This window comes from Notolepis coatsorum, assembly GCF_963971535.1.
Source record: "Notolepis coatsorum genome assembly, chromosome: 1".
NCBI lineage: Eukaryota > Metazoa > Chordata > Actinopteri > Aulopiformes > Paralepididae > Notolepis > Notolepis coatsorum.
The window spans coordinates 77,402,520-77,424,634 of NC_140165.1; the positions used below are offsets into that span (position 1 = coordinate 77,402,520).

Genomic DNA, 22,115 nt, shown 5'->3' on the forward strand with positions numbered 1-22,115 from the left:
CGTTCTCGCCCCATACACGTGAAAGGTATCAAAACGACCGGCTTGGTCCAACTCGATGTGATATTCGAACTCGTAAAGTTTCACGGCACCGTCTGGCTACGAATCGACTTTAAACGGTAAAATTTCGGAAATACAGTGCAATTTAGAGTTTCAAACACTTTGCAACACGTAAGCGTTCGCGCACCATACACGTGAAAGGTATCAAAACGAGCGGCTTGCCTATGGCAACTGCGGTCTCCGAACTCGTAAAAGTTTCACCGCACCGTCTGGCTACGAATCAACTTTAAACGGTAAAATTTCGGTCCCATTGGGAATGCATTGCAATTTAGAGTGTAGCAGCTGAAATAATCTTTTTCCCCCTACCTTGGGTGAATTGCGAGTGTGATCTCAATTTTGGACGTAGAAATAAAACAAACACATCAAAATAAATGGAATTGGACATTTCTATCTCAACTGACGACCATTTGTTTGAAGGTTCTCCTCCCCATTGACCGCCATGCAATCGCCCTCTAGAAATCCATTTTTTTTTAGCCTTCTGTTCCGATCGCCGAAGGAGTGCCACAATATCGCACGAATGCCACAATCTCGCGCACAACCCTTCGCCTACTCGTTGTAGTGCTCTTGTGCGAGTCACAACGCTTCATCTCTTATAGTTTTCTTTTAATCAACGTGACAATGCAGTCATGTAAAGAAATTTCAGAATATGCAAGTCATTGTGCTCATGGCTGATTGGTTCAGGTTTAACAGCTGTGAGGCTCAGGGCTCATGGCTGAGCTGACCTGCCAATGACATCATCCACTTAACCCATCATTGGCCATCACTGTGTTGCACTACTGAATTGCCGGACAGCGCCCTCTGTCTTGTGGGTTGTGTCATTGTACTCAGTAGTGATATCCTCTTTCATTTTTCATTGGTCCATGTTGACCACCTTTCATTGGTCGATGTTGACCACTCCCCCTGTTGACCACCTTTCATTGGTCGATGTTGACCACTCCCCCGATCATTAGACCACGCCCCCTTAGGCCATGTAGTGTAATGATTGAATTCAAACACAAGAGCACCACATTATAACCCTCAGTGTAACTCTTGAACCGTTTGTCGTAGAGACTTGGGGATTGTGCCATTGGTCGATGTTGACCACCTTTCATTGGTCGATGTTGACCACTCCCCCGATCCTTAGACCACGCCCCCTTAGGCCACACCCCCTCAGTGTATCTCTTGAACCGTTTGTCGTAGAGACTTGCGGATTGTGCCATTGTACTCGGTGTAATAGTGTAATAGTGTGTAATAGTGTAATAGTGTAATAGTGTGTAATAGTGTAATAGTGTGTAATAGTGTAATAGTGTGTAATAGTGTAATAGTGTAATAGTGTGTAATAGTGTAATAGTGTGTAATAGTGTAATAGTGTAATAGTGTGTAACAGTGTGTAATAGTGTAATAGTGTAATAGTGTGTAATAGTGTAATAGTGTGTAATAGTGTAATAGTGTGTAATAGTGTAATAGTGTAATAGTGTGTAATAGTGTAATAGTGTAATAGTGTGTAATAGTGTAATAGTGTGTAATAGTGTAATAGTGTAATAGTGCAATAGTGTGTAATAGTGTAATAGTGTGTAATAGTGTAATAGTGTTATAGTGTGTAATAGTGTAATAGTGTAATAGTGTGTAATAGTGTAATAGTGTAATAGTGTGTAATAGTGTAATAGTGTAATAGTGTGTAATAGTGTAATAGTGTGTAATAGTGTGTAATAGTGTAATAGTGTAATAGTGTGTAATAGTGTAATAGTGTAATAGTGTGTAATAGTGTAATAGTGTGTAATAGTGTAATAGTGTAATAGTGTGTAATAGTGTAATAGTGTGTAATAGTGTAATAGTGTAATAGTGTGTAATAGTGTGTAATAGTGTAATAGTGTAATAGTGTGTAATAGTGTAATAGTGTGTAATAGTGTAATAGTGTGTAATAGTGTAATAGTGTGTAATAGTGTAATAGTGTAATAGTGTGTAATAGTGTAATAGTGTGTAATAGTGTAATAGTGTAATAGTGTGTAATAGTGTAATAGTGTGTAATAGTGTAATAGTGCAATAGTGTGTAATAGTGTAATAGTGTGTAATAGTGTAATAGTGTAATAGTGTGTAATAGTGTAATAGTGTGTAATAGTGTAATAGTGTAATAGTGTGTAATAGTGTGTAATAGTGTAATAGTGTAATAGTGTGTAATAGTGTAATAGTGTGTAATAGTGTAATAGTGTAATAGTGTAATAGTGTGTAATAGTGTAATAGTGTAATAGTGTGTAATAGTGTAATAGTGTGTAATAGTGTAATAGTGTAATAGTGTGTAATAGTGTAATAGTGTAATAGTGTGTAATAGTGTAATAGTGTGTAATAGTGTGTAATAGTGTAATAGTGTAATAGTGTGTAATAGTGTAATAGTGTGTAATAGTGTAATAGTGTGTAATAGTGTGTAATAGTGTAATAGTGTAATAGTGTGTAATAGTGTAATAGTGTGCAATAGTGTAATAGTGTAATAGTGTAATAGTGTGTAATAGTGTAATAGTGTAATAGTGTGTAATAGTGTAATAGTGTAATAGTGTGTAATAGTGTAATAGTGTAATAGTGTGTAATAGTGTAATAGTGTGTAATAGTGTAATAGTGTAATAGTGCAATAGTGTGTAATAGTGTAATAGTGTGTAATAGTGTAATAGTGTTATAGTGTAATAGTGTAATAGTGTGTAATAGTGTAATAGTGTGTAATAGTGTAATAGTGTAATAGTGTGTAATAGTGTAATAGTGTGTAATAGTGTAATAGTGTGTAATAGTGTAATAGTGTGTAATAGTGTGTAATAGTGTAATAGTGTGTAATAGTGTGTAATAGTGTAATAGTGTAATAATGTGTAATAGTGTGTAATAGTGTAATAGTGTGTAATAGTGTAATAGTGTATAATAGTGTAATAGTGTAATAGTGTGTAATAGTGTGTAATAGTGTAATAGTGTGTAATAGTGTAATAGTGTGTAATAGTGTGTAATAGTGTAATAGTGTGTAATAGTGTGTAATAGTGTAATAGTGTGTAATAGTGTGTAATAGTGTGTAATAGTGTGTAATAGTGTGTAATAGTGTAATATTGTGTAATAGTGTAATAGTGTAATAGTGTTGCGGGTTGTGTCATTGCACTCAGTAGGGATATCCTCTTTGATTGGTCTATGTTGACCACTCCCCCGATCATTAGGCCGCGCCCCCTTTTTGTATCCTTTGAACCGTTTGTCATAGAGACTCGCGAGAGACCCTCTCCCCCGTTGGCCGGCGGTGCACAGGCGTCACCCACACTTTCACAATTTCCCCCGCGCGGAATTGTCTAGTTATTATTATTATTTACATTTACATTTAGTCATTTAGCTGAATGCTTTTATCAAAAGCGACTTACAAGTCCTGTACGACAAGTCATCAGGAAGGGCACAACTCTTTCAGCTGAGTAACAATGTTCATCAAAGTGTTGAGTGCTACGGTGTAGGTTAGTATATTAGTATATTAGGGTTAGATTTTATTTATTATACAATTTTTTTTTTCAGATTCAGATAATGGTTGAAGAAGTGCGTCATTATTATGGGAAATGCACTTACCGTGTTCTCCAGAGTCAGACAAGAAGATAGATACCAGTTTCCTCTCTGTGCGTTCAGTAGCTATAGGACAACTAGCCTAGCTTAAAACTAAGCTAAAGCTAAGCTAGGCTAGCTTGCAACCGATATTCTACTGAAAGCACGGAGAGGATTGGTATCTATCTTCTTTGTCTGATTCTGGAGTAAGTAAGTGCGGTAAGTGCTTTTCCCATAATGTTGGTGTTCAAAGTCTATCAATGGCTTAATTTGGGATGAAGGACACATGGAGTCTTTTGGTCCAAACAGGGGCTCTGAAACGGCGGCCTGAGGGTGATAGTCCTTTAGTCCTGGACTGTTTTTCAGGACTTGTGACTCGACTTGGACTTGAGCACTGATGACTCGGACTTGGACATCGAGCTGCGTTCGGACTCGGAAGGTGCAGACTCTGACTTAATAATAATACCGCTAAATACAGTTATTGATTTTAATTTTTTTTAGTAATAGGCCCTAATCATTTGGCATAAGATATCGATGGCTATATTAATACTGTCTAACATTATTTAATTTTGTGCAAGGGCAGACACGTGTGTTCCACCTACATGTGGATTCACGTCGATACCCTCATGTTCAGTACTTAAGATGCCTAAAGAGACGGCCCCGAATCGTGCGCTTTGCTTACACGGATTTTACATCAAATTCCAGCAAGAGCACTGCTAGATGTTCTATTATGTAAACAAACTATTGAAGAGAAGACCGGGGAGCCCAGCTCTCGGCGTTGCTACCAGCTTGGCTGGTCGTTCATACTAATACAATTGCCAGTATTAGGGGGTGGGAAGCTGGTGGGTGGGGATCGGACGTTGTGGACAGCGACTCCTACAGGTCGGTTGGTGCGCCTGCGCAGTAGAATCAGGAAGCGACGGGGGCGGCGTGTCCCTCCCACGCAGACCCTCGCTGCTAAGAGATCGCGCTGTGCAGGTGAAAAGATGCGACGGCTGCCTCCTCGAGTACCGGAGGGGACACGTGATGCAAGGCTTCGTCCACATTGCAGCCGGCTTGTGGGAGGCATGGTCTAGCAACGGTCGAGACAGGGGAGGGTAGAATTGGACAATACGAAATTGGGGAAGGGGAAAAAATATAAAAATGGGGAGAAAAAGTAGATCAAAAGAAAAGAAGAGAAGACCGGGACAACCTCAAACTTCAACAGATATCTGTGGAGTGGACTCAACCTTGATGACTTGGACTTGGACTCGGACTAGGGTAATGGGGACTCGACTCTGACTCTGGCACTTCTTTGGTGACTCGGACTCGGCCTTGAACACTGGGGACTCGAGACTCGACTACAACACTGGCTCCAACTCCTCCTGGAGTGGATGGTCCTGGCAGGTCCAATATAGCACTAGCCCTCCTAAGCCTCTTATAAATGTCCAAATAAAAGCTTGGCCCGACTTTCCCCTGAGATCTTGCTGGTCATTTTAACAAGACTTCCAAGTCTGTTCTTATTAGACAGATTTAGGTTTCAGGACCAAGCAGTGATACAACATGTTACAACAAGCAGTGATACAACATGTTACAACAATTATTACTGTTTCAAAGGGAGTTTATTTACTGACACAATAGCCAAATGCACTAGCCATCAATATCTTATGCCAAGTGATTAGGGCCTATTACAAAAAAAGTCCTCGTCTGCACCTTCCGAGTCCGAATGCAGTCAATGCTCGAGTCCGAGTCCGAGTCATCAGTGCTCAGGTTCAAGTCGAGTCACGAGTCCCACATTATGTACACAAACATTGTGTGATGCTTAACCCTTTCACTGCCGCACTACCAAACGGTTAACCCTTTCACTGTGACAATACAGAAGGTTGACCCTTTCACTGCCACACAACAAAGGGTTAAACCGTCTGTAGTGGGATAGTAAAGGGTGAACCTTCTGTAGTGTGGCAGTGAAAGGGTTAACCTTCATCTGTCGCTCACATGATAATTGGGGTGGGCCCTGGCTTCTGTCCAATCACCAGATCTCAGATAAGTATCATCTCATGTAAGGGAATCACACACAAGGCTGGCATCCTTGTTAGATAAGAGCTCTCTAACCTCTCAGCGAACCCAGAGCTCTTCTGAAGACTGGAACTCGACCGGGGGGGCGGGGGAAACACTCGGGACCGGCGGCCATGTGTCTTGGGACGGGGGTTCTGAAACCGCAATCCACTTCAATCGTCGGGATTCAGAGTTTGCAACAAACAACTGTTTGCAAACAGCATTTAAAAAAAAATGCAAAGACACTTCGAAAATACTTCAAACTTCAAATACACAAAGCAGTATTGCTGCATATATATTCTACCATATACTATATTGTCCAGAATCTTAGACCAGTGGTGGTGGTTCAACGTAGGTCAGAATGCCATCCCTTCTCTATACTTCCAACTTCTCCCCCTGACCCCCCGACCTCTCCCTCTTCTTCTTCCCTACAGTCCTCGATGAGTATGAGCGGTACTCTGGAGAAGGGGGCCCATCACCAGGCCTTGGACCTGTCCGAGGAACTCCCCCCTCACCACCACCACCACCTCCACCACCATCCCAACCACCACCAGCACCTCCACCACTCCAACTCCCTGGCGTCCACCGCTGCCGCGAGCGGAGGGGGCGGAGACACGCCCTCGCGCTCCGTGGTGGTGCCTCCCCCGTACTCCGCCGCTGAGAGCGGGGGGGGGGGGAGGTGGCAGCGAGGTCCCCCCGGAGCTGCGGGGCTCCCTGGACTGCTGGGCCTGCTCGGTGCTGGTCACGGCCCAGAACCTGCTGATCGCCGCCATCAACGCCTGCCTGGCCGGCCTGGTGTTCGGGACCATCCTCACGCCGGCTATCGTCATGGTGATGTTCGGCTTCCTCTGCCACTCGACGGTAAGAGGAGACGGGAGAGGGGGGGAAGGAGAGGCGATGAGGAGAGGGGAGGAGAGGAGAGGAAAATAAAGGAGGATGGAGGAAAGGAGAGAGAAGAGGAGATGGGGAGAGGAGAAGAGAGAAGATGGGGGAGAGGAGAGAGAGCAGAGAGGAGATGAGGAGAGAAGAGAGCAGAGGAGAGGAGATGAGGAGAGGGGGGTGGGGAGGAAAATAAAGGAGGATGGTGGAAAGGAGAGAGAAGAGGAGATGGGGAGAGGAGAAGAGAGGAGATGGGGGAGAGGAGAGAGAGGAGATGAGGAGAGAAGAGAGCAGAGGAGAGGAGAGGAGATGAGGAGAGGAGAAGAGAGGAGAGAGGTGAGGAGATGAGGAGAGGGGGGAGAGGAGAAGAGAGGAGAGGAGATGAGGAGAGGAGAAGAGAGGAGAGAGGTGAGGAGATGAGGAGACGGGGGGAGAAGAGAGGAAAGGAGAGGAGAGAGGAGATGAGGAGAGGGGGGCAGAGGAGAAGAGAGAAGAGGAGATGAGAGGAGAGGAGATAAGAGATGGGCAGAGGAGAAAAGAGAAGAGGAGAGAGAAGAGGGGGGCAGAGGAGAAGAGAGAAGAGGAGATGAGAGGAGAAGAGAGAGACGAGGGGGACAGAGGAGGAGAGGAGAGGAGAGAGAAGAGATGAGAGGAGAGGAGAGAGAAGAGGAGAGGAGAGGAGAAGAGAGAGAAGAGGAGATGAGAGGAGAGGAAATGAGAGGAGAGGAGATAAGAGGAGAGGAGATGACAGGAGAGGAGAGAGAAGAGGAGATGAGAGGAAATAGGGGAAGAGGAAAGCAGTGGGCAGGAGAGGAGATGAGAGTAGATGGGTGGGGAGGAGAGGAAAATGAAAGGAGAAGGGAAGAGAGGGGAGAAGAGGAGAGGGAAGGAGAGGTGGGGAGAGGATAGGAGAGGAGAGGAAAGGAAAGGAGAAGGGAGGAGAAGAGAAGGAAGGTGAAGCGAGGAGAGGAGATGGGGAAGAGGAAAGGAGTGGGCAGGGGAGGAGATGAGGAGGGAGAGAGGAGAGGTAATGAGAGGATAGGGGTGGAACACTGGAGCGGCTGGGTAGTGTAGAGGTCTAAACACTGGGTAGTGTAGAGGTCTAAGCACTGGGTAGTGTAGAGGTCTAAACACTGGGTAGTGTAGAGGTCTAAGCACTGGGTAGTGTAGAGGTCTAAGCACTGGGTAGTGTAGAGGTCTAAGCACTGGGTAGTGTAGAGGTCTAAGCACTGGGTAGTGTAGAGGTCTAAGCACTGGGTAGTGTAGAGGTCTAAACACTGGAGTGGCTTGGTAGTGTAGAGGTCTAAACACTGGGTAGTGTAGAGGTCTAAGCACTGGGTAGTGTAGAGGTCTAAACACTGGAGTGGCTTGGTAGTGTAGAGGTCTAAACACTGGGTAGTGTAGAGGTCTAAGCACTGGAGTGGCTGGGTAGTGTACCTCCGGCTTAGTTAGATGTTCCTACAAATTTTTTTTCAGTGTTTGCGGGTGGGAAGACAGTGGGGTGCGACTGTTCAGCGGGGGGGGGGGTATCTGGGGGAGATAGCGCGAACCTCAGCGTGCACCAGGCTCTCCCAGTGAAAGCCCTCGCTGTCAGGTGAAGAGAAGCAGCTGGTGATTCCACATATATCAGAGGAGGCATGTGGTCGTTCTAATCTACACCCTCCCCTGCAACGACTGAGAGGGGAATTGGCATAACAACTAAATTGAGGGATGGGAGCATATTGTAAAAAGTACGAACTAATAAATAATATACACCTGCAAGTTTCCTCAATGTTATCTGCCAGAGAAGATGAGTGAGTGAGTTTTACGTGGTGTGTGTTGGTGGTCTATACACACACACACACACACACGCACACACACGCACACACGCACACACACACACACGCACACACGCACGCACAACACACATACACACACACAGCATCTAAACAAGCTGTGAATGGGATGGGATGAGGAACACAACATTACTTCTCTCTCTCTCTCTCTTTTAATCTATACCGAAATACATCAACTCTCATAACTTTCATCCACGAGTTTGGAATCGCCGTTTCCCCGAGGCTTACAGGGTGGGGCTCAGCTCTCAGATAAGAGGGTCTTTCATAATCAGATGAGAGCGAGGAGGCAGATGTGACGTGAGGGAGACGGTGAGGGGGGGGGGTTGGGGGTCAGGAGGAGGTCCGGGGGGGGGGGTTGTACATCAGAGCACTTTGAAGACGGCTCGGCCGCTGGGTAGCAAAGCTGAGGATTAAAGGGCCACTTCGCCCAAAAACAGAGCTAGGCCGATCATGGTGTATATAGTCAGTCTCCCACACGGCACGAGAAAATAAATTGGTTTTTGAGTTATTGAGGGTTAACACGTTTTGAAATGGTCCACTGAGGTGAGGTCATTTATTCTATGTAGTGATGAATGCAGTTCAGTGGAATTATGGAATTATGGGGCGGGGGGGTGTCATGGCTCAAGACTCAAACACATTGAGACGACACACACGACACACACAGACTCTGTTAATACACACGCAGACGCACGCATGCAGGCACACTTGCATACACACACCCACACCCAGGGCCGCCTGGAGGAAATGCGAGGCCCTGTGCGAGATTTAAACGCGAGCGCCCCCCCCCCCCCCCCCCCCCCCTAAAAGGTAAAAAAAAAAATCATACAGTCAACATATTCTTAAATAATAGCGCTGCCCGAGGCTAGGCATGATACAGTTAACATATAGCAAGAGAGAGAGCGAGAGAGAGCGAGAGAGAGCTCCCGTTCTACAGTCAATATACAGTGTTATCGCTGCACAGACCCGGCAATGCCCCTGACCCTCCACCAGAGGCCAGAGAGAGAGAGAGAGAGACACATTGGAAAGAAACAACCCAAAAACCAGAGCAAATTGAAATGCTATTTGGCCCTAAACAGAGAGTACACAGTGGCAGAATACCTGAGCACTGTGACTGACCCAATACTAAGAAGATCCTTGACTAGGTACAGACTCAGTGAGCACAGCCTAGCCATCGAGAAAGGCCGCCATAGGCAGACCTGGCTCCCAAGCGAAGACAGACCCACTGCACACAAGATGAGGTGGAAACCGAGCTCCACTTCTTAACAACCTGCCCACTATACCAAGACATACTTCCCACAAATTGCAAACACCCAAAGAGACTTTGAAAACATCGACAATAACTCAAAACTCCCATACCTACTGGGAGAAATACAAGAATGTGAAATAAAGCCCATTTGAATTGAAGAGAGAGAGATAGATAGAGCATGTCTGTGAGTGTTAGAAAGAGAGAGATAGAGAGAGAGCATGTCTGTTTGTGTGTGTGTGTTAGAGAGAGAGCATGTATATGTGTGTTAGAAAGAGAGAGAAATATAGAGAGAGAGAGCATGTCATTTTGTGTGTTAGAGAGAGATATAGAGCATGTCTGTGTGTGTTAGAAAGAGAGAGAGAGAGAGCATGTGTGTTTGTGTGTTAGAGAGAGAGAGCATGTCTGTGTGTGTGTGTGTTAGAGAGAGAGCATGTATGAGAGAGATAAGCAAAGATGAGCCCCTAAAGGATATTCAACTTTTAATGGAAGAACAAAACAGAAGGAAAAGATAACTTCACAAAGGCAACATGAATATACATAGATCCAAAAGGACAAAGATCAACACTTAAATCCAAAGAGAAGAGGGTCTATACCAGAGAAAACAAAGTAGCAAGGAGCCAATGGCCGACATCAGCTAAATAGGCTAACTGCAAATAGAGTAGCCAGGTACTGACACCAGGCCACACACCGTTAGCTACTACAACAGCTAGCCGGCCCGTTTGGCTCAATATAACGTTAGCTAGCTGGCCCGCTTTGGCTCAATATAACATTAGCTACAACAGCTAGCCGGCCCGTTTGGCTCCCGAGAGAGAGAGAGAGATATATCCACGGCGGGAATAGAATAGAGTGCATTAAAAACTCACCAAACGTCCAAGAGGATGGAGACAACTGCGTGGAGTTGACGAAGTTCATCTGCCGAATGACCGTCCTCATCATCTTGGCATAACAATGCTGCACGCGCTCTCTCTAGGTTAGCTAACGCTAGTTAGCCTTTAGCTAAGCTAGCTACTAGCCGACATCATCATGGCTATCCCAACTGAACCACACGTTAGCACTCGATATTATAACATAGCTAAAGCTAACTAGCTGTCCCTGCCTTTAGCTCTAGCCTGACTGAACTGTCTAACATGCAACAACTTTCATCTTCAGTCCATCTGCCGAATGACCGTCCTCTTCCTCTTGGCTGGCATAACTAAGCATAACCTCCAAAGCTGCACGCGCGAAATAGTCAAACGCAGCTGACGCACGCCGGCGTACACATGATGTAACCCCTCCCTTCGTTGAAACCAATAGTATGTCTGCTGCAGAGCCCCAGAGCTCCAATAGTGAGTATGTCTGCTGCAGAGCCGCAGAGCCGGGAACAAGTCACACACATTCTACAAACGTGTCTAATGTGAAATATATAAGCATATAAGCAAAACTAGATTTTAGGTCTGTGATGAAAAAGGGCCTCGCGGGAAGGGGGGCCTCGCAAAAAATAAAAAAAAAATAAAAAAAAAAATAAAAAAAAAATAATAAAAACAATAATAATAAATAAAAAATATATTTCTTTTTTTTTTTTTTTTTTTTTGTGCGAGGCCCCCCTTCCCGCGAGGCCCTGTGCGACCGCACTGCTCGCACACCCCCTGAGGCGGCCCTGCCCACACCCACACACACAGACACAGACACACACACAGACACACACACAGACACAGACACACATACACAGACACACACAGACACACACACAGACACACACAGACGCACACATGCAGGCACACACACAGACACACACACATGTATGCACACACACAGACACACACACACACACGTGTATGCACACACACAGATACACACACGCAGACGCAGGCATGCAGGCACACACGCATACACACAGACACACACACAGACACACACACAGACACACACCACACCAGACACCACACACACACACACAGACACACACACACACACACACACAGACATACAACACAGACCACACACACAGACATCACACACACAGACACACACACACAGACACACACACAGACACAGACACACACACACACACACACACACACACACACACAGACACACACACACACACACACGCTGCCCGTTTGACCCATTATCGGGGGGACCCGGTGTCGCCCCGTTGAGTCGGCACGGTTCAGAGACTTTGAAAGGGATTCTGACCAAATTTAAACTCACCAGCGTCCTAATGACCCGGGGAGAGACCAGAGGACCGCGGCTCTCCCAAACTCTCACCAATTACAACTCATGTGACCGCCGCGGCTTAGGGGAGGGGGATTAACTGCAGCGCGGAGGATGGAGAGAGTACCAAGAGAGAGAGGAAAGAGATTAAAGAGAAGGGCTGAGAAGAGAGAGAGAGAGAGAGAGAGAGAGAGGAGAGAGAGAGAGAGAGAGAGAGAGAGAGAGAGAGAGAGAGAGAGAGAGAGAGAGAGACAGAGAGAGAGAGAGAGAGAGAGACACAGAGAGAGAGAGAGAGAGAGAGAGAGAGAGAGAGAGAGAGAGAGAGAGAAGCGTAGTTGAGGCTTCATTGTGTCCTGCAGGGTCCTCTCCTTGTCTGCAGGCCTATAAAAGGTTTGAGAGATTGCTCTTACAGTGTAATAAAGAGAACACATGCTATTTGAGAAATGTAAGGCTTGACAACCGTTCAAAAACACACACAACACGATCACACGGCAGTATAAACGATCCCTAGTGGTATAAACAAACTAGTATAAACAAATAAGGCGGTTAAAGAATTATGTTTACAACAGAGTATGTATAAGAATCCGATGATACAATACAATAACACAATACATGGAGTCACACACACCATAGTATATACACTGTTATATATACTGCAATTGCAATTGAACACAAACTGTTCCAAATATGTTTAATGTTTGTCGGCATATTTTCACACCGCCAACAAAGTACTGGGTCCGTTGTCTCTTTTATTCTGAATGGATTTGGTGTCAGCTGTAATTTCTGACCGTCTCTGTCTCACTCTGAGAACGAAAGTACTTAGCCACTCCCCTCCAAGCACCTAGCCACTCCCCTCCAAGCACCTAGCCACTCCCCTCCAAGCACTTAGCCACTCCCCTCCAATCACTTAGCCACTCCCCTCCAAGCACTTAGCCACTCCCCTCCAAGCACTTAGCCACTCCCCTCCAAGCACTTAGTCACTCTCCTCCAAGCACTTAGCCACTCCCCTCCAAGCACTTAGCCACTCCCCTCCAAGCACTTAGCCACTCCCCTCCAAGCACTTAGCCACTCCCCTCCGACAAAACTGTCTATTTTTCACACAGTGTGGGGGAGATAATACAGCCACACTATCTAACAATAATTGACATATTTATAAGTCGGATTAAGATTTGTAAATGAGACAGATAGAGAAGATTTCAAAGCACTCATCGTTATGTGATTATGTGATCATCTCAGTTTCTTTCCCAATGTGTTCGGTGTCTTGAGCGCTCTGCTGAGTCGCCCCTCCCAACATCACCACTAGAGGGCAGACGTCTAGAGACCTCCAGACACTATAATCTTCACTTTTCCTCGAGTTGAGCTCTACTACAGTTGAATACCTTATGAATATTGTACCTTATGTGTATACTGTATACTACTTCATCAGAGCATATATTTAGCATTTTATTTAGCATTTCTAGATTACATTATATTAGATTAGATTTTAGATTATTAGATTTTATTTGTACTTCTCCACTGTACGATAATTTTTACGACCTGTATCATGTCTTCTACTACCTGTACCCCCCCCCCCCCCCCCGTGCTGCTATGATGCCTGAATTTCCCCAAGGGGATCAATAAAGGAACATCTTATCTTTCGTTGAGGAGATAGTGTCTGCATTTCACTGGGTGACATCATCCAGTTCCTTCGAGCTCTGGAAACACAGAACACATCGGTACGTTTTATGTCAGATTATCACATGTCCTCCTCACGACAGAACATGTTAGTTACATCATGTCAGATTATCACATGTCCTCCTCACGTCACGACAGAACATGTTAGTTACATCATGTCAGATTATCACATGTCCTCCTCACGACAGAACATGTTAGTTACATGTCAGATTATCACATGTCCTCCTCACAACAGAACATGTTAGTTACATGTCAGATTATCACATGTCCTCCTCACGACAGAACATGTTAGTTACATCATGTCAGATTATCACATGTCCTCCTCACAACAGAACATGTTAGTTACATGTCAGATTATCACATGTCCTCCTCACAACAGAACATGTTAGTTACATCATGTCAGATTATCACATGTCCTCCTCACAACAGAACATGTTAGTTACATGTCAGATTATCACATGTCCTCCTCACAACAGAACATGTTAGTTACATCATGTCAGATTATCACATGTCCTCCTCACAACAGAACATGTTAGTTACATCATGTCAGATTATCACATGTCCTCCTCACAACAGAACATGTTAGTTACATCATGTCAGATTATCACATGTCCTCCTCACAACAGAACATGTTAGTTACATGTCAGATTATCACATGTCCTCCTCACAATAGAACATGTTAGTTACATGTCAGATTATCACATGTCCTCCTCACAACAGAACATGTTAGTTACATCATGTCAGATTATCACATGTCCTCCTCACAACAGAACATGTTAGTTACATCATGTCAGATTATCACATGTCCTCCTCACAACAGAACATGTTAGTTACATCATGTCAGATTATCACATGTCCTCCTCACGACAGAACATGTTAGTTACATGTCAGATTATCACATGTCCTCCTCACGACAGAACATGTTAGTTACATCATGTCAGATTATCACATGTCCTCCTCACGACAGAACATGTTAGTTACATCATGTCAGATTATCACATGTCCTCCTCACGACAGAACATGTTAGTTACATGTCAGATTATCACATGTCCTCCTCACGACAGAACATGTTAGTTACATGTCAGATTATCACATGTCCTCTTGACCTCCTCACAATAGACCGATAGGATTCAGGTTGGAAAATCGGCAAAGTGGCCCTTTATTTAAACATTTAAACTTGAGAATCAAAAACAAAAAACTATTTAATTTAATTGTGATACTCAAATGCATAAAAAAAATGTATAGCCCCTTTAGAAGTGCTCTCTTCTAAAAAAAATCTTTTTTAAGTGTGTTCTGTGATTTTGGACCACAGAAAAGGCCTCACCAAGTAAAAACAAATACTGTACATACTGTGTGAATGTTATCTACCCCCCCCCCCCCCCACCCCTCACTCCTCCACATTCTCCTCCCCCTTCGCCACCTCCCTTGTCATCTCCCCTTCTGCTCAATGCCTCTCTCTCCTCTCCTCCCCCCCACCTCTCTCTCCTCTCCCCCCCACCTCTCTCTCCCCCCCACCTCGCTCTCCTCTCCTCCCCCACCTCTCTTTCCTCTCCTCCCCCACCTCTCTCTTCTCCTCCCCCACCTCGCTCTCCTCGCTTCTCCTCCCCCACCTCGCTCTCCTCCCCCACCTCGCTCTCCTCTCCTCCCCCACTTCTCTCTCCTCTCCTCCTCCCCCACCTCGCTCTCCTCACCTCCCCCACCTCTCTCCTCTCCTCCCCCACCTCGCTCTCCTCTCTTCTCCTCCCCCACCTCCCCCACCTCTGCCTCTGCCTCGCTCTCCTCTCTTCTCCTCCCCACCTCGCTCTCCTCTCCTCCCGCCCTTGCTCCCCTCTCCTCCCCCACCTCGCTCTCCTCTCCCCCCCTCACTCTCCTCCCCCACCTCGCTCTCCTCTCCTCTCCTCCCCCCCTCACTCTCCTCTCCTCCCGCCCTAGCTCCCCTCTCCTACCCCACCTCGCTCTCCTCTCCCCCCTCACTCTCCTTTCCTCCCCCCCCTCACCCTCCTCTCCTCCCCCCCCTCACCCTCCTCTCCTCCCCCACCTCACTCTCCTCACCCCCCACCTTTGCCTCGCTCTCCTCTCCTCCCCCCCTCCCCCTCCTCTCCTCCCCCACCTCACTCTCCTCTCCCCCCCTCACTCTCCTCTCCTCCCCCCCCTCGCTCTCCTCTCCGCTCCTCCCCACCCTCACCCTCCTCTCCTCCCCCCCTCACTCTCCTCTCCTCCCCCCCCTCGCTCTCCTCTCCTCTCCTCCCCCCCTCCCCCTCCTCTCCTCCCCCACCTCACTCTCCTCTCCCCCCCTCACTCTCCTCTCCTCCCCCCCCTCGCTCTCCTCTCCGCTCCTCCCCACCCTCACCCTCCTCTCCTCCCCCACCTCACTCTCCTCACCCCCCACCTTTGCCTCGCTCTCCTCTCCTCCCCCCCCTCACTCTCCTCTCCTCCCCCCCTCACCCTCCTCTCCTCCCCCACTTCACTCTCCTCTCCCCCCCTCACTCTCCTCTCCTCCCCCCCCTCGCTCTCCTCTCTGCTCCTCCCCGCCCTCACCCTCCTCTCCTCCCCCACCTCACTCTCCTCACCCCCCACCTTTGCCTCGCTCTCCTCTCCTCCCCCCCCTCACTCTCCTCTCCTCCCCCCTCACCCTCCTCTCCTCCCCCACCTCACTCTCCTCTCCCCCCCTCACTCTCCTCTCCTCCCCCCCTCGCTCTCCTCTCTGCTCCTCCCCCCCTCACTCTCCTCTCCTCCCCCACCTCGCTCTCCTCACCCCCCCCCCCTCGCTCTCCTCTCCTCCCCCCCTGTGTTCTGTTCTTACAGCACGAGGAGATAAGGACGACAGAGTCCTGATGTTTCCCCCCGTGTTCCTCACACGGTTCCCGGCTCTTATCTCTTCTCTCCCTGCTACTATTCCTACGCAATCGGAATCATGTGATCTGTTGGTATGCAAGTAGCAAGTAGCAAGTACAGTATGTGAAAGAAGTATGTGAAAGAAAGCAACTGAGGTTTCCCTCATTTACACTCACAGCGAGTGTATACAGAAATAAGCATAAACACATGTAAAATCACACAGCATATAAAATCATAACAAAGAGACAACAAGACGAGGCAAAGAGCAGGGATAACAAATCTATTAAAACATGTACAACTTGAGTGACAAAGATTGGAGATCAAGGTTTTAAACTCAGAGGGGAGAATCTCAAGCTTTAAGTACTGTTGGAGTTCATTCCATTTTAAAAGGAACACCTCTTATTTTGGAGATCAAGGTGATACTGTGACACTGAAATAAAAAAGTGTTTAATATTTCGTCAACTAAAATATACATCACACCCCGCGCCTCTCCCTGCCGTCTGCAGGTGGCTAATCTCGAGTGTCCGGCCCCCAGTAAGCTAACCATGGATAAATCCCAAAAAAGAAAAGTGGACAGATTGATTTGCTTTCACTACTAATGATGTGGGCTTACCTGTATAGGCCTACTTGATATGTTGCGAGAAATGAGCGAACAACAAAAAGACCTCACTCACCACCACTCTATAAATAGGAAATATATAAATAGATGCGTTCGTTAGAGAAAACTAATTTTAATGATCTATGCCTTATTATATGCGCACTGCCAGCCAGAGAGATACACTTTCAATTTTGACAGAGAGAAGATAATCTCCCGATTCAGATACAACAATTGAACACAAACGGTTCCAAAGATGTTTAATGTTTGTCGGCATATTTTCACACCGCCAACAAAGTCCTGGTTCCGTTGTCTCTTATTCTGAATGGATTTGGTGCCAGCTGTCATTTCTGCCCGTCTCTGAATTTTTTTTTTATCTACTTTTTTCTCCTCCTTTTTCTGTGATTTGTCTCCCCATCCCAATTTACCTCTTGTGCCAATTCTCCCTCCCCTGTCCTGATCGTTGCTCACATATTCCCCCCACTGGCCGGTTGTAGGGAGGAAAGAAGCCTGGCATCACATGTCCCCTCCGATACATGTGGAGGCAGCCTGTCACATCTTTTCACCTGCCAGCGCGGACTCTCATTTGGCGAGGAGTAACGTGTAGGAGGCTCACACTGCCCCCGCCATTTTCCTGACTTTGCTGTGCAGGCGCCCCAACCGACCTGTAGGAGTCGCTGTTCACAACGACCAGACTACCACCCTTCGACTTCCCACCCGCTAACTCTGCCAATTGAGTTAGTATGACGGCCGGCCCATGCCGGAGGCAACGCAGACAGCCGGATTCGAACCCGGTGTCTCTTGCGTTGGTGACGAGCGCAATGTCCGCTGCGCCACCCAGCCGCCCCCACCGTCTCTGACATTTGAGACCGAAAGCACTTAGCCACTCCCCTATGACAAAACTGTTTATTTTTTCACACAGCGTGGGAGATAATACAGCCACACTATCTAACAATAATTTACAAGTCGGATTAAGTTTTGTAAATAAGGAGACAGATAGAGAAGATTTCAAAGCACTCAAAATTGCCAATATCTCAATTTCGACCTATTTCTGAATTATGTGACATTTTGGATAAAGAAAAAAAATTATACAAATAAAAAATGACAATAGGTAGAAATAAGCTTTTGAATAAATTCCAATCCCTCTCTATATATATAGTATAACTATACTGTATATAAAACGTTATACACTGCGTTATCTTCATTTTAAGGGTAAATAGGTTTTGCGGCTTGGAGGCCACAGCATGCCTATGAATTACATCACCTGATAAGAGACTGATAAGAGAATGATCCGTCTTGGATGGTTTGTATAATTTGTACGAGTGCTGGACTGACATGTGGAGAGTGGAGTGCATGGGTTGCTGCAGGCTCCTCTCTATACCGTGGCATTGTGCCAGGCTGTTTCAGATATCATAATTCATGTTTATGGTCAGCAAAACCTTCCCGAACACACCGAAGCTGTCACCGACCGGAGTGTTTGTTTTTTGGGAGTAAAACTGACCAAGGAGGTCACATCCTCCCTGACAGCACAGCTGGCACGTGGACACAGCAGTGAGTGAGCCGTCTTCAGTGCTATGAACGGCTGCTTCCACATGGGGGCGCAAGTTCACCAAGTATGTTGTATTCTGCAGCACGGAATACAGTTAGCTTTAACAGAATGTAGTATGTATTGAACAGTACACTCCAACAGTATATAGTATGTACTGAACAGTAAGCTCCAACAGTATATAGTATGCACTGAACAGTTAGCTCCAACATAATGTAGTATGTATTGAACAGTTAGCTCCAACAGAATATAGTATGCACTGAACAGTTAGCTCCAACATAATGTAGTATGTACTGAACAGTTAGCTCCAACAGAATATAGTATGCACTGAACAGTTAGCTCCAACATAATATAGTATGCACTGAACAGTTAGCTCCAACATAATGTAGTATGTATTGAACAGTACACTCCAACAGTATATAGTATGTACTGAACAGTAAGCTCCAACAGTATATAGTATGCACTGAACAGTTAGCTCCAACATAATATAGTATGTACTGAACAGTAAGCTCCAACATAATGTAGTATGTACTGAACAGTAAGCTCCAACAGTATATAGTATGTACTGAACAGTAAGCTCCAACAGTATATAGTATGCACTGAACAGTTAGCTCCAACATAATGTAGTATGTACTGAACAGTAAGCTCCAACAGTATATAGTATGTACTGAACAGTTAGCTCCAACAGAATGTAGTATGTACTGAACAGTAAGCTCCAACATAATGTAGTATGTACTGAACAGTAAGCTCCAACATAATGTAGTATGCACTGAACAGTTAGCTCCAACATAATGTAGTATGTACTGAACAGTTAGCTCCAACATAATGTAGTATGTACTGAACAGTTAGCTCCAACATAATGTAGTATGCACTGAACAGTACGCTTGTAGTATTTCCTCGTCTTCGCTGAGGGAGAAGTCCTTTGAGGCACGTAACTGTGATTAAAGGTCCCCATATTTTGTAGTTTTTTTCTCAACAATTGTATAAGATAAGATAAGATATTCCTTTATTGATCCCCTTGGGGAAATGCAGGCATCATAGCAGCATGGGGGAGGGGGGAGGGGTACAGGTAGTAAAAACAAGCAGTGTACACAATATAACAAGTCAATATAATTAACTAACTAACTGAAATATACAGTATTCACATAAGGTGCAGTATGCATAAGGTAGTGTTATTGTCCTTTTTAGGTTCCTAGTAGTTGTAGTTGAATGTCTGGCAGCAGTCCCTGCCCACTGTTGTGGAGCCTGATGGCCGCTGGTATGAAGGACTGGCCGTGGCGGTTAGTTGAGTGTTGGGGGGGGGGGGGGGGGTATGAGTGACTGAACGTGCTTCTCATCTTATATGTCCTTGAAGTCTGAATCTAGATCTAAATGACTAAATTATCATGTTCTGCTGCTGTTACTGCTGTTGTTGTTATTGTGGTCAGCTGCTGTTACTGCTGCTGTTGTTGTTATTGTGGTCAGCTGCTGTTACTGCTGCTGTTGTTATTGTGGTCAGCTGTTGTTACTGTTGTTGTTGTTGTTGTTGTTGTTATTGTGGTCAGCTGCTGTTGTTCTTGTTATTGTGGTCAGCTGCTGTTACTGCTGCTGCTGCTGTTGTTGTTATTGTGGTCTGCTGCTGTTACTGCTGTTGTTGTTATTGTGGTCAGCTGCTGTTACTGCTGTTGTTGTTATTGTGGTCAGCTGCTGTTCAAGTTCAAGTTCAAGTTCTTTAATAGTTGTCATACAGAAGTACAGAATACTTTCATACAAAATGCTTCTTACTGTTACGCTCCAGAGACTGTGCTAGACAAGATAGTATCAAATAACATAATATAGCATGTAATTTAGAAGAAGAAAAATGAGGTCACAGTGTTCGGTATAGACATATGTACAATGTTCTGAGTTACCATATAATATACAATACTATGCAGTGTACTAATGTACAGTACTATCTAGTGCAAAGCAGAAATGGGATGAGGTACAATTTTAGGTACAATTTACAGTAAGGTGTACTAGTTGTAGTGCAATCCTTCATCAATAAATATAAAGTGTGGGGAGTGGGTGCTACAGTGTGTTTGTTTAAAGTGGGTGTGTGCTATAAAGTGTGTGGAGTGGGTGCTACAGTGTGTTTGTTTAAAGTGAGTGTGTGCGTGTGGATGTGTGTGCTATGTGCGTTTGGTGGTTGTTGTTGTGTAGTGTTCATTCATTGTTCGTTTAGCAGCCTGATGGCCTGGGGATAGAAGCTTCTTCTGAGTCTTTCTGTGCTCGCCTTGAGACTCCGGTATCGCTTGCCTGACCGCAGCAGTTCAAAGAGGCAGTTGTTCGGGTGACTGGAGTCTTTAATGATTCTTTTAGCCTTGCCCTTGCAACGCTTGTTGTAAATGTTCTGGAGGGTGGGGAGCCCCCCTCCAATTGTGCGTTCGGCTGAACGTGTCACTCTTTGTAGTCTGCTTCGGTCTTGTGCAGTGCTATTCCCAAACCAGGAGGTGATGTTGCCGGTCAAGATGCTCTCTATTGTACATGAGTAGAAGTTCTTAAGGATCTTCTGACTGACTTGGAACTTCCTTAGGCGCCTGAGGAAGTAGAGGCGTTGTCGTGCCTTCTTCACAACACTGTCAATGTGTGTGGTCCATGTCAAGTCCTCGGATATGTAGGCTCCGAGGTACTTAAAGCTGTTGACTCTCTCAACCGGTGCCCCGTCGATGCTGAGGGGGCTGTAGTCCTTGACCCCCGACCTCCTGAAGTCCACAATCATCTCCTTTGTTTTGCTGACGTTCAGGGAGAGGCTGTTTTCCTGGCACCATCCCGCCAGGACCTTGACCTCTTCCAGGTAGGCCCTCTCGTCGTTGGCAGAGATCAGGCCCACCACCACTGTGTCGTCAGCAAATTTGATGATTGTATTGCTACTCCGCTGAGCCACACAGTCGTGTGTGTACAGGGAGTAGAGGAGGGGACTCAGAACACAGCCCTGGGGGGCCCCTATGTTGAGGGTGATGGATGAGGAGGTGCAGTTGCCTGCTCTCACCACCTGGGGTCTGCCAGTCAGGAAGTCCAAGACCCACTGGCAGAGGTCATAGCCCAAGCCCAGGTCCCTGAGCTTGGCTATGAGTATGGAGGGGACTATGGTATTGAATGCCGAGCTGTAGTCGATGAATAGCATTCTCACATAGTTCCCCTGCCTCTTGTCCAGGTGTGATGCTGCTGTGTGCAGCACATGGGCTATGGCGTCCTCCGTGGACCTGTTGGGGCGGTATGCAAATTGCAGGGGGTCCATGTTGATGGGGAGGGAGGAGCAGATGTAGCCCTTTACTAGCTTCTCAAAGCACTTCATGGCTATGGAGGTGAGAGCTACAGGGCGGTAGTCGTTGAGGCAAGCAGGCTTGGATTTTTTGGGTACAGGGATAATAGTGGACTTCTTCAGGCAGGTGGGGATGACAGCCTGTTCTAAGGACAGGTTAAATATGTCAGTGAATACTGGGGCCAGTTGGTCGGCACAGACTTTTAGGACGCGGCCGGGGATGCCGTCCGGACCTGCTGCCTTCCTGATATTCACTTTTTTAAAGGTCCGCCTCACCTCATGCTCTGTTACCCTGAACACTGCGCCTCCATCAGCAGCCGACCCCCCCCCCCCCCATTGCCGTGGCTTGTGAGCTGGTGTTGTTATTACCAGCATCAAACCTCGCATAGAAGGTATTGAGGTCATTTGCTAAG

The 22,115-nt window shown here is 46.2% G+C and overlaps 1 protein-coding gene across 1 annotated transcript in view; it reads left to right on the forward strand.

Moving 5' to 3' along the window:
* Window positions 1-22,115, forward strand: part of tmem88b (transmembrane protein 88 b) — a gene marked incomplete at its 3' end in the record, with an annotated part of 59,894 nt that overhangs the window by 20,872 nt on the left and 16,907 nt on the right. Inside the window, 2 exon segments of the mRNA XM_084318712.1 lie at window positions 6,054-6,272; window positions 6,274-6,480. Coding sequence (XP_084174838.1) covers window positions 6,060-6,272; window positions 6,274-6,480 — 420 coding nt within the window. The 5' untranslated portion in view covers window positions 6,054-6,059.